The sequence below is a fragment of the Bos mutus genome, chromosome 1 (genome assembly GCF_027580195.1).
Source record: "Bos mutus isolate GX-2022 chromosome 1, NWIPB_WYAK_1.1, whole genome shotgun sequence".
NCBI lineage: Eukaryota > Metazoa > Chordata > Mammalia > Artiodactyla > Bovidae > Bos > Bos mutus.
In genome coordinates this window covers 125,460,523-125,474,622 of record NC_091617.1, presented here as the reverse complement: position 1 = coordinate 125,474,622, position 14,100 = coordinate 125,460,523, and the positions used below count along the sequence as shown (strand labels likewise).

General features: G+C 34.3%; 1 protein-coding gene across 3 annotated transcripts in view; it reads right to left on the bottom strand.

Moving 5' to 3' along the window:
• Positions 1 to 14,100, bottom strand: part of XRN1 (5'-3' exoribonuclease 1) — a 112,080-nt gene that overhangs the window by 53,656 nt on the left and 44,324 nt on the right. For all 3 annotated transcript variants that reach the window (XM_070375006.1, XM_070375015.1, XM_070374997.1), the window contains exons 19-25: positions 12,753 to 12,856; positions 10,066 to 10,197; positions 7,100 to 7,262; positions 6,291 to 6,404; positions 3,592 to 3,690; positions 819 to 934; positions 180 to 326 (exon numbers count right to left, since the gene is read on the bottom strand). In XM_070375006.1, coding sequence (XP_070231107.1) covers positions 180 to 326; positions 819 to 934; positions 3,592 to 3,690; positions 6,291 to 6,404; positions 7,100 to 7,262; positions 10,066 to 10,197; positions 12,753 to 12,856 — 875 coding nt within the window. The remainder of the gene's footprint in view (positions 1 to 179; positions 327 to 818; positions 935 to 3,591; positions 3,691 to 6,290; positions 6,405 to 7,099; positions 7,263 to 10,065; positions 10,198 to 12,752; positions 12,857 to 14,100) is intronic.

Genomic DNA, 14,100 nt, shown 5'->3' with positions numbered 1-14,100 from the left:
TTTAAGTACAGTATTTTCCCACTCTGTTTTAGTTAATGTCTATAACACTCCATGACCTTAAGTTAATTTATATGTATCATGTTTTACTAAAGGAAACACTTTCCTTATCAGGAAGGCAAAATCCTTATCACATTCCTACATTTTTGGATGTCTAGTAGGATCCTGCCATAGGAACTTACCTCTCCAAGTACTCTGCAAGAAGTTGTTCTGCTGCAGATGAATACATCCATTCGTTTCCAATTTTCTTAGTATATCCAGGTACCTCCTCATTTTTTTTGTTGAATTTGAGATTCAAACCCACATTTGCTTTATGGTCTCCATGAGGGCTGAATTTAAACCACACACACACATACACACAGAAGTTTTAAAATTTTGTTCAAAGAATACAAAGCTTTGCTTTCAATTTTTAGAAAAGTTTTTTATGTTTTAGTTATCATGGTTATTTCCAAAGTAGTAGAAGTAGAAAAACTAGAGGAAAGGCTTCAAAACCCAAGTTAACAAAGCATATAAACAGATTATATAATTAGAGAGGAGAATGAAACAAGAAAATTCAGGGAAATATATTATGAGATTCACACACACCTTCTGATACCTTTTTTCAAGGTTCAATTTGTTAGCTGCTAAAAATAAGAACTGTCTTTCCAACCACCTACAGCATGTGCCATTTAGATTAAAGACCACCATCAGAGGATTTATACGTAATTTTTAAGGAAAATTCAAAGCAATAAGAGAAAATAATTACTGAAATATTGACCATTTTATTTTTATCATTTATTTTTTTCTGCCACTTTAAGTAAATTTCTCTAACATAAACTTACTTTCTCCTAGATCCTCTTCCAATAAAAATACTTCCTGTAAACCTTGAAACAAGGTATCCACTCACTCCAAGGCGACTGGCCAACACATATCCTGGGTTGTACTTTATAGAATATTTCTTTAAATATAAAAACAAAAAAGTCAATTATGGAAACACAAAGCATTAAAGCAGTATATCTTTACCTTTAAAATCTGGAGACAATCAAGACATCACTAACATTTTGGATTGTGGCAATGAAAAGATTTTTAAAAAAGTAAGTGACCTATTTTCCCACCCCACCTCATCCCCAACTTTTTTTAAAGAGGATTTATAGGTAGAATTTTTCTACTCTTTTCTATTCTTAAAGGACAGGATTCCCAAGGATGAATGAAAGGGGGAGGAAATAACACAGTCTGTGAAACTGTCTCAAGACAAAAACTCTACTGTAAGTACTAAATGGCAAGTTCTATAGATGAGAACTAGTTTTAAAAAATTACTTTTCATATTCTAAAAAGGACCTGGTAGAGTACCTGGGACAAAATGAGGTCTTGATAATTACAACATTGAATTAAAACATGAGTATGTCATCAAAATAGTTGCTACTGAGCAAAACTGAGTGCCCTTCATACGTGGATATATGTAATATTTATTTCTCCTAATTGTTAATTATCATACGAAAATAACATGTAGAGGCTCATAATAGCATCGTTAATATAATTCAGTCAATGAAATTTTATGTATTTAGGGGAAGAAACTATGAAGATAGTCAAATTAAAAAAAAGTATCAGATCATTTAATTTTTAACCCCAGGAAGCAAATTACTCACACATTCAGTACCAACAAGGGTAAGCTATCATATACTACTAATATCATGTGTACAATAATACACACATACTTATTTTATATAGATTTCATATACTATATTCTTATAAATGAATATATAAATACAATAAATGCTATATTTATTAATAAATTATATAATTATTTTATATTCTTATTTCATGGGAATATAAGGATAGTTTATCAAAAGTAAAGCAAAATTTCCAGAGATTTGTAAGGAATTATTTTCCACCATTATTTTTTTTAATGATCATATCTATAATGATCCCTAAATGAACAAATTCTTTAGGCACTTGAGACATAGAGTCACTTTTTTTCTTAAAGTCACTCAGTTGTGTCTGCCTCTTTGCGACCCCATGGACTATACAATCCTTGGAATTCTCTAGGCCAGAATACTGGAGTGAGTAACCCTTCTGTTCTCCAGGGGATCGTCACAACCCAGAGATTGAACCCAGGTCTCCTGCATGGTAGGTGGATTCTTAACCAGCTGAGCCACCAGGGAAGTCCAAGAATACTGGAGTGGGTAGCCTATCCCTTCTCCAGCAGATCTTCCCGACCCAGGAATCGAACGAGGGTCTCCTGCATTGCAGGCAGATTCTTTACCAACTGAGCTACTAGGGAAGCCCCATAATGTCACTATCACAATACATTAATATGCTAGTAAAGAATGCAACACAATTTTTCCATCAAAATCATTATCAGATTTAGAAATAATACAAACAAATCAAGTAATGCTTTCCAGAATAGAAAGGAAGAATTAAGGCAGTAGTTCTCTATCACAGATAGTACTGCTTTTTGAATAAGCATTTGAAAACAATAAATGACACAGCCTACAAGTACTTAGTGTCCAGGGACCAAGGATGCCAACTGTCCTGCCATATACAGGGCAGTCCTCTTTAACACACAGTTGACCCACTCAGAAAATAATTAGTACTCCTTTTGAAAAATACTGGGTTATAGTATGGTTAAAATTAATTAAATCACCACAAATATCCTAGTATATGTAAAATAAGAAGTAGAGAAAGAAGGTTTGAGTGAAAGTTAAAGAAAGAAAATATACTGGAGAGGGCATTCCTAGCAACACTGTCCCCTTAGAACTGGGCAGGCTGTTTCAGATCTAGAAAAAGCCAAGGATGAAGCAACACAAGTTCTTCTACCTCCACTGACTCCCAAACAAAGCTCCAGCTTCTTCATTTAAAGGTTCACTTTCCTGATTTCCTGACTTCTGCATTATTTCTCCAAAAGAGACCCTGTGGCAAGATTTTAGGGCCTTCTCTGCTCTCCATAAAGGTTCCTCACGTGTATGTTAATAACTAATGCCTTAAATCATTTCACAGGAAATAAAATTTTAGATTTTACCACTAGTGAAAATAAAATATAAGTAGCAACAGCTGGCTAAATGTGAATTAATTTCAGTCAAGTTAATTATCTAATCAATCAGTATGAACAAATGATAGATATCAGGATTACCACCTTATTTTAAAAGTGAAAAATAAAAGAATGTCATGAACTTAAGTGAAGTTTCTAATTTTCTCCAGGGACTGTTCATCTTTAGCTGAATAGAGATGCATAACCTTTGCAAGAAGGTCATTTGTCACTTGTAACTGAAAGTTCAGGCTTTAATTATGAAAGGCTTTAAAAAACCTGTCTATTCCCAGAAGGTATACTAATCAATGTGCCACTTACAAGCTTGAACAAAATAACCCATAACAACTATTACAGATTAATAATAGGATTTCCCTCCCAAAGATCTGTTTTTTTTCCTCCCAAAGATCTGCATGAAGTTTTGAGCACAGATGCCATACTTATTTTTAAATAATACTAGAGGCAACTGTGAGAGAATTTAATCAGTGTTAAATAAAATATTTGCAATAACTTAAAGGAGGTACCAAAAATATCCTTCTAACATTTTAAAAGTTAATTCTAAATTAAACAATATGGACTATTATACTCACATGCTGATTTTGTATTAAAGCATCAAGATTGGGTTCACATGGAATGCTGAAAACCACACGAATTCTGCCTTCTGTAATCACATCCCCTGAATCCTGAACCTTAGAGGAAAAAAAAAAAATCACAATATATTTGAGTCTGTTTCATTACATTTTATTTACTTATTTTTCTACTTATTTGAACAGTGTTTATTATTTCTGCAATACAGTAAAACAAGGTGGATAGTGGAAATTTTCTTGGAACTTGTAAGTCAATGAGCTTATATTATAAATTTGAGTCACTGTACTTTGCTTTAACCAGTTGTTAACCAGTCTTTAAAAAAAAAAAAGAAAAAACGAACTTCAATTTGCAAGTAAGTTCAAACTACCAAAAAGTTGCAAAAATAAAAACAAGTCAAAGAACATTTACCCAGATTCACCTATTATCAGCACTTTACTAACGTCTGTGCTCTATGTGTATTTGTGTGATTCCATACTCAGTCACTAAGTTGTGTCCAACTCTTTGTGACCCCCAAGGACTATAGCCCAACCAGGCTCCTTTGTCCATGGGATTTCCAAGGCCAGAATACTGGAGTGGTTTGCCATTTCCTTCTCCAGGGGATCTTCCTGACCCAGGAATAGAACCCGTGTCTCCTGCTTGGCAGGAGGATTCTTTATTGCTGAGTCGTTGGGAAGCCCCATGTGTGTATTTACATACACATAATTACTTTTTGGAAATTTCTGAGGGTATATATTATATATATCATATATGGGCTTCCCTGGTGGCTCATGGTAGGGAATCTGCCTGCAATGCAGGAGACCCTTGGATCAGGAAGATCCCCTAGAGAAGGGAATGGCAAATCACTCCAGTATTCTTGCCTGGAGAATTCCATGGACAAAGGAGCCTGCAGGATACATACAGTCCAACGGGTTGCAGAGTTGGACATAACTAAGCGACTAACACTTTCACCATGTATGTATTTACATGTACATAATTATTTTTTGGAAATTTCTGAGAGTGTATTATATATATCGTATCTGTAACCACTAAACATTTGGTAAATAAAAAGAAGGATATTTTATATTACCATAGTATAGTTATTAAGTACATAAACTTATGACAAATACTTTAATTTATTGCCTGTGTATCAATTTTGTCTGTTGACCTAAATATGACTATATTTATAGAAAACTCTTTTCTCCCTCTACCACAGGACCAAGCAAGGATCAGATACTGCATTTTGTTGTCATATCTCTTTAGCCTCCTTTAATCTAGAATTTACCCAGAGTGCCTGTCTTTTATACACTAACCTTTCAAAGAATCTATTTCATTCCTCCCTCTCCACCCTGTGTTTTAAAAAAAAGTTCTATAATTTGGAGTTTTCTAGTGCTTTTTTGTGATTAGGTTAATGTTATATATTCTCAGCCAGAAGAGTGCACAGAAAATATGTCCTTTGTAGACTATCCTGTCTGGAGGTACAGAATATTCATCTGTCCCTCAATGATATTAATATTAATCATAAAATCAAGATGTTGCTCAACTTCTTAACTGTACAATGATAGCTTTTTGTTTTCCCTGAAATGAAATTAACAACCTATGGGGAGACATTTTCTAAGACCATGAAAATATCTTGTTCCTGGATCAAAGGCTCCCTTTAGATTTATCTTCCAATGACTGTTGCCTGATCCAACCTGAATCACAATGCGTGTTAAACGGTGGTTTTCTAACTCCCTCACTCCCTCCACAATTACCCTTTAAATAATACTAGAAGCAAAAACTCTTCCCCTCCCCATTCATTTATCTATTTCTTATCACTATGGAATCATGCATTCCTAATGATTTATAATTAACATGTACTTGATTAGTTTAGTACTTAAACAGTCCCACATTTGGCCAGTCGGAGGCTCTTCAACCTGGTTCCTGTGTTTATGTGATATGCTCTCATCACTCTTGTGAATACTTCCTTGCTTTCCCACATAACTAGAGGTTCTAGGCTCATCTTGAACTTATTCTGCCCCAGCCCTGTATTCAGGCTTTTCTTTGAGAAGCCTCATTCCTTTTATTGGGATGGTGTTAGAGATCAAGATCAACATGTTACATGGTACCACGGTGTCTTTGCTTCCAATTCTTAAAGCAAATAGAGCCAGAAAATATATCTATGTATTGAGACATATACATTTATGCATCTACAAATATACACACAAAGATATATACACACACGTGCCTATATACATACCTATAAATCTTTAAAGGTATTTTAGTAATTATGAGTCCACATTACTACCTCCAATTTTAATCTTTCCTCACAAGTTCTTCTTGCATTCTCCTGTTCTATACATGCATGTACCTCTTCTCATGTGAGAGGTGGAATTCCCCAAAACATCAACACATATATAAATTCATCATAATTTACATCTAAAATACATAATAATACATCTAAAATCATTTCAGAACCGCCTCATGCATGCTACCACAGTAAATAAACCTACAAAAAACCAGATCAGAATCTGAATTCTTTTTCCATCACCTCCTGATCTCAATGTGCTCAACACTAAAAATATATAGCCAAATACTGTGCTTATAAATTAGATGAATAAATTTTTTCTTACTTTTCCCCTTCAGTATTACATTTTTACTTTACACCTAAATGAAGAGAAGTTAAATAATTGTATTAACTTGAAACCAGGAAGAATTTTAATTAGTAATAATAACAGAAACTAACCTCTCCAGTGCATCCATAGTAGGGTGTTCCCAGCATAAAGACCATACTTCTAGGAGGAAACAAGTCATCCAATGTTTTTATACTGGAGAAACGGGAGTCAAAAGCTCGGATGTCCTATGTAGAATGAAATATAAAAGTGAGTCATCATGGTCAATTTCTATAGATTGTATATCAAGATTTTTTTCCTATGGGATTATGACTATGTAGTCTACAAATGTCAAATGTAAAGATTTTCTACATAACAATACTAGAAATGAAATTTTATCTCCTTATATGCCAGACACTCTTCTAGGTACTTCACACATTTATTAGCTCATTTCATCCTCAAGACAACCCTCTGTAGCAAAGGCCATTACTAGACCCACTTTATAGATGAGGAAACTAAAGCATGGAAAGAGGCGATCTTGTCTTAGGTTATATAGCTAAGAAATAAACTCAGTCGGTGCTCTTACTCACTATGCTACACTATCTCCCCAAAATTACATTATCGCTACATGCTTTAAAAAAACTTGGTCCCCTCACAACATCTAAGATCACAAACACAATAGCAATAAATTTACTACTTTATTTAAAGCAAGATTTTTTAAGGATAAAAATACAAAATAAATACAAAAGACAAGTTTCCTAGACATACCCAGAATGAGTGTCTGAGCATGTTATACTCCTTTTAAAGACCATAGTATCTTGCAAATTACATTAAATAACAATATCAATTATATGTTGCTGCATATTAATATGATTTAATCTTTTCTTCATACAGTGTACAACAGTGTACATTAAGACAGGACGGAGGCCTGATGGAGACTTACTTTGACAATGGTTTGATAAACAAATGGAAGAGCTTGTTTTGACCACTGTTTCTCTAGACGGACTTCTCCATTTTGATTTATTTGATATTTACGACCTGTGAGTAACTGACCATATACAACTGCAGATGTTTCGTTTATTATTATTCCTTTTCTTCTCAGGTAGCTCAAAGAAAAAATAAAAAAGAAACAAAGTCGTGTACGAGTGTATATACATTCTATAATGATAATCAACATCAAACCACCAACTCATAATCAAATCCATAAATAAATTTTAAATAAATATGCTAGTAGTTCTGAGTACCTAATAAGACTTTTTACACTATTCTGTGGCTACCCTTCCCAAAGTCTGTAAGATTAAATAAGAATTTAGAGAGTTATAAGAAACTCCTATGTTTCATACCCACTAGGCTGGCTATAACAAAAAGCAGCAAAAACAAGAATGGTGGAAAGGATATGGAGAAACTGAAACACTTGTACACTGCTGATGGGAGTGTAAAATGGTGCACCCACTGTGGAAAACAGTTTTTACAGTTCCTCAGAAAGTTAAACACAGAAGTGCTAAACAGCCCAGCAATTTCACTTTTAGGTTTATAACCAAAGAACTGGAAACATGTCATCAAATAAATATTTATAGACCAATGCTCATAGCAGTGCTATTCACAATAGCAAAAAGGTGGAAAGAAACCATATGTCCACCAACAGATGAACGCATAAACAAAAGGTGACACATACGTACAATGAAATATTTGCCCATAAAAAGAAGTAAGTACTGATATACTACAATGTGTATGAACCCCCTAAACATGCTATGTGAAATCAGCCAGATAGAAAAGGTCACATATTATGTGATTCCATTTGTATGAAATATCCAGAACAGGTGAATCTAAAAACACAGAAAATAGAGACTGACTGACAGGCATTCAGTGGGCCTTTTCAATCTAAACCAGGGGTTGGCAAGCTATGGTCATGGGCCAAATTCAGACTGCTTCCTGCTGTTTTAAGTAAATTTTGTTCAAACAGCCATTCATTTATTTAACGTCAATGGCTGCTTTTGTGATACAACAACAGAGTTGAGTAGTTGTAACAAAAACCATAAAATCCACAAAACCTAAAGTATTTACTCTCCAGCCTTTACAGAAAGTTTGCTGATCCTTTCTCAGCTTGATTTTTTAGCTCACTGATTCAGTCTTCAGTATGCCCATATTAATACTTAGAACATCTAGTGAACTAATTATAAAAATCACAATTTTAATTTTTGTATACACGCTTATACTTAAATATATGTATTATATATATACCTAAGTATATTATATAATATGTATATATTATAGTTACCTACATAGTATGTAGTTTAATAACATTACTATATATATTTTTTATAGCAAAATTTAAATTATGGTGAAAAAGCCAGATGTGTTCCCTATCCTTATGGAGCATACTATCCATGAAAAGAATCATTAATCATACTCATAAATCTATTAATTCTATTTATGTGCTATAAAATAAAATTCAGAATAATGTGAGCCATGACAAGGGTATCTAACTTACACTGCTGCTGCTGCTAAGTCACGTCAGTCATGTCCGACTCTGTGCGACCCCATAGACAGCAGCCCACCAGGATCCTCCGTCCCTGGGATTCTCCAGGCAAGAACACTGGAGTGGGTTGCCAACTGCTACTGCTGCTGCTAAGTCGCTTCAGTCGTGTCCGACTCTGTGCGACCCCACAGATGGCAGCCCACCAGGCTCCCCCATCCCCGGGATTCTCTATGCAAGAACACTGGAGTGGGTTGCCATTTCCTTCTCCAATGTATGAAAGTGAAAAGGGAAAGTGAAGTCGCTCAGTCGTGTCCAACTCTTAGTGACCCCATGGATTGCGGCTGCTACTGCTAAGTCGCTTCAGTCGTGTCCGACTCTGTGCGACCCCATAGATAGAAGCCCACCAGGCTCCCCCGTCCCTGGGATTCTCCAGGCAAGAACACTGGAGTGGGTTGCCCTTTCCTTCTCCAATGCAGGAAAGTGAAGAGTGAAAGGGAAGTCATTCAGTCGTGTCCGACTCTTAGCGACCCCATGGACTGCAGCCTACCAGGCTCCTCCGTCCATGGGATTTTCCAGGCAAGAGTACTGGAGTGGGGTGCCATTGCCTTGGGAGGCAAAAAATGCTCTACTTTTCCCTCTAACAGCTATCCTTTTATGCTGGATAGCTTTTCATGGTAGTTTTAAAATTCTTCCTGTTTAATAATTTTAGAATATTACGGCCTGGTATTAGCTCCTAAATTACAGAAGAGATATCTTCTTGAGTTCTTATTTATCAATAGATGCTATTACAGTTTAAACAAGAGGACTGATGGATGTACATTTATAACAACACTTTATGTGCCACTGCCAGTTTCTATTACTCTATCTTGATTTAAGGAATTCCAGTGTTTGGATGAAAAAAGAGAGGTACTGTTAGAGTGGGATCATGGGACACAAAGCATCCTGAAAATCCAGGGTTAGCTTCTTCGTTCATTAGTTGGTATAGAACTTGCATTTCTGAATTCAGGGGCATAAGGGGGTTTGGACATAGGGAGACAGAAGCGTAGGGAGGAGGGAAGGGTGAAAAACAAAGGAGAGTATTCCATCTTATTCTTATTACTTACATGTGGCCAAGAAATTCATGACCTTATGGTTAGTGAAATGAATGCTGAAATTCAGGCAACTTATTAACCGTGTATTCCTAGGGTAAGTGATTATGTCTTTCCTTCCTTCCTTTCTTTTTCAGTACGTAGTGAAGTATTTTACTGACAAACTGGACAAGGTTCTAACTGCTTTTAATTAGGTTTTATTTTAAATTAGAACTCATTACTTTTTTAATATATAAAATGAAGATGTGACCACAGTGTTAGGTGAAAAATCAGTTAAAAAATAAGTACATTAGACCAGCACATTCTAGTTCAATGACATTAAATACTGTTTATAATACTCACTATTCTGAAATTCCTTGTACTTCTTTTGTCCAATTACATTGTTCTTTGTCTCCAAGATGGACCACTTTAGATGGTGGTGCAGTTCTTCCCAAATAAAGCTTCTGTGTTCCTGGAGGTTCTTCCAAGTAAAACCTTGAAAATTAAAATAAAAATTAAATTACCCCCAAATTTGTGGTTTAACATAGAGTTCCAGTAGTGTGAGTCTTCAGAGTGAAAAAATTTCTACATGGTATAATAGAAAAAAAACAAAAAAAACCCTTTTTTAAAACTGTAAAAGGAATTTCAGAACAAGGACTTGTAAAATATTTTAATCAAAATTTAAAAACAAATAGTATTCTGTCTCTTTAAGAAATTAAAATAAATACATAATAAAATACAAATTTTTAAATAATTAATAATCTCAAATTCAATACAGTATTTTTGCTGAAAAAAAGTTTAACTTGATCCTAATCAAGCCACCATACCTAACTCCCAGTTTACAGGAAATATGTGGGATGGAGGACCAATTTAAATGACACTAATAGGAAACAACTACATAAATTCAGAATTCTACAAAATAACTGACCTGAACTCTAAGAAAAAAAGGCAGGGAAGTACGTTTAGCTAGGTCTTAGGACATAAAATTAATATACAGGATCAATTATATTTCTGTATACTAGCAGGGGAAACGGAACCTTAAAATATAATACCATTTATTGTGGTTGTTTAGTCGCTAAGTAATGTCCGACTCTTTTGCGACCCCATAGACTGCAGCCTGAGAGGATCCTCTGTCCATGGAACTCTTCAGGCAAGAATATTGGAATGAGTAGCCATTCCCTTCTCTAGGGTATCGTCCTGACCCAGGGATTGAACCCACATCTCCTGCACTGTAGGCGCATTCTTTATCACCGATCCATCTGGGAGGCCCAATACCATTTATAGTGGCTTCAAAAATTTTAAATACTTATGTAGGTATAAACCCACTCCAGTGTTCTTGCCTGGAGAATCCCAGGGACGGGGGAGCCTCATCGGCTGCCGTCTATGGGGTCGCACAGAGTCGGACACGACTGAAGCGACTTAGCAGCAGGTATAAATCTAACAAAATATGCACAGGTTCAGTATGCTGAAACAACAAAATAGCGATAAAAGAAATCAAAGATTAAAATTAATGGAGCAATAAAAGGAGATCCATTTGGATCAGAAAATTCAACAAAGATGTCAAATCTCCCCAAATTATGTTTAATAAAATTCCTATCAAAATCTATCAAGGATTTTTTATAGATAGTAAAAAAATTCTAAAATATATATGGAAAGGCAAAGGACCAAAAATATCTTAAATAATTTTGAAAAATAAAAAAATGGTGGAAGGAATCCTCTACCTAAGGTTAAGACTCACTACATAGCTACAGTAACAACACAATGCGGTGCTGGCATAAAAACAGACACAGAGACAAATGGAACAAAATGGGGAACCCACAATGCAGATCCATACACATATGCTCAACTTATTTTTGACAAAGATGTAGAAGCAACCTAACGGAGGAAGGAGAGTTTTTTCAACAAACAGTGCTAGAGCAAGCAATTCAATATTCATAGGTAAATATATGAAACTGGACCTCATACCTCATATAAAAATCAGTTCAAAATAGATCATGGATTTAAGTGCAAAAGGAGGAAAAACTATAAAAAAATTTCAAGATAATCTTTGGGACTTAGGGTTAGGTGAAGAGTGCTTAGACCAAAAGCATGATCCATTAAAAAAAAAAAAACAACAACTAATAAAAAACTAAACTTCAACAAAAAGGCAGGGGAAGTGAATTCTGGTGATTAAAAAAGAATCCTCAAGATTCATATTAGGGTTGACTTCTCACCAACAAAATTAAATGACAAGACAAACTGAGATATGTTTGCAGAGATCTAAGGTTTCTAATTCCAAACATATGTGGGGGAAAAACAACACAAAAAATTTTTTGGATAAGTAATAATTCAGAAAGCATTAACATCCTTACATTTTCTCTGGAAAAAAAATTACTTTAGGAAGTTTTAAACATGAAAAAAGAATAAGACGTCAGACCAAGTTTATATGATATAAACATAAAAGATGTCAAAGAATAGATTGTCTAAATACTCACTGATAAAATGATTGTGAAATTTAATAAAGTGTTAAGAAATTATCTTTAGAATAGAAGATATATGTTATGAAACCTGGGAAGGGTATGGAAAAGGTAAAGTTACATATGCTAGTCAGTCTTGTCAGAAATAAATATATTTGCTAACAATGACAACTGGTAGAAAAGAATTAGGATATGGAAACTTTCAAGCTATTAAAAGGAAAAGAAGGCAAAAGGGTAAAAATAATATATGCGTCTAAAATATATGCATCTCAAGGGATGTACAATAAAATGTCAACAGTGGTTGAACTTGAAGCGTGTGATTAGAGAACTTTCATTTCCACTAGAAAGTGTAAATATTTTACAAATACTGTATCAGTTAAAATGTATGAATGCTGCTACTGCTGCTAAGTCGCTTCAGTCGTGTCTGACTCTGTGTGACCCTATGGACAGCAGCCCACCAGGTTCCTCTGTCCACAGGATTCTCTAGGCAAGAATGCTGGAGTGAGTTGCCATTTCCTTCTTCAAAATGTATGAATAAAAGCCATCAAATAGCAAAGCATATACACACTTTAAAAATTACAAATAAAATCTTACTTAGTTTCTCCATCTGATACACCAACAACTCTAGCTTCTTCAAGATGAGGCCAATTAACAAAGACAGACTTCCCAAGCACTGATGAAGCTATATTTTCTACACTCTTAAAGTAAAAGCAGAAAAGTTCATTACTGTTTTAGGTCCAAGAGAAAATTTTACAGAGGCAAAATTAAATAATTAAAACTGGCTTGTGTTTACAACTGTGTACTTGAAATCTATAAAACCCCACCTTAGTAATTAAAATATAAAAATATTTGATCATTCAAGCTAATTATTCCCTGCTAGTAACTGCTCTTCACTACTTTATTTCAACTTAATTATTCTATCCAGTCAAATTTTGCTTTTTAAATTTCTCTTCTCTAAGTTGTGCCTTTATTGCTAACTACTCTTTTTTTTTTCTTTCTAGATTTCTGTTCCTTTAGATTTTTGGTTTTTTCCCCTTTCCTTTTTTAAAAAAATAGTTTTAAGTTGTTTTTACCTATCTGCCTTTTTTTACTCTTTATAATTTATTATGAATCTGTGGAAGTTTACCAACATAACCTTCTCCTCTGCCAATCTCTTATTAGACGGGAACTATGACCAACTTAAGTACTTTTCAACAGTATAAATATCACACTAGGAAGCTTGCCTCCTCCTCATTTCTTCAACAGCATTGGCAGTTATTACTGAAGTACAGCCCACTGATTTTAATCCTAAATGAGATTACTTGGTGAGAAAAGAGATTTCAGTAAATTCAAACAAAAGAACACTGACCTATAACGTGAGTATTATTGCTCATAATATAGCCAACATTAATAGAAATAATGTTCACCAAGAAACTCAGGTTTTTAGTTCTGCTTCTAACTAGCTGAGCCAATGTCTGCTTTTCAATCTCCTTAATTTAATTGTTTTTAATTTGTAAAATTAATGAGCTGGATTAGTTGCTTTACAAAATTCCATCCAGTAGTAAAATTCTATGATTCTATTATTCTCATGATTATCTGTTTATTTTTCTCATTGGAACTGAAAAAAGTGAAAAGAACAGCACAGATATCTAGAAAAGAGCTTTACTCATTATTGTATATCAGATGGACAGCAAAAAAAGAATCTAAGAAATGTGATTTCGTTTGTGATTGGTATGATTAAATAAGAACACTAGACTTATCTCAAGTTAGAAACCACGGGTTCAAAATTGGATTCTATTTCTTTTCAGCTACAGAGTGTTAAGCAAATCCTTTAATCCCACTGAGTCTCAGTTTTATGAGAAGCTGTAACATCTACCTCACAATATTCATTTAAGGATAAAATAATATACACAAAAACCTTTGTAAACTATAAAATGCTGTACAATCAGCTTTTTGTATCCAT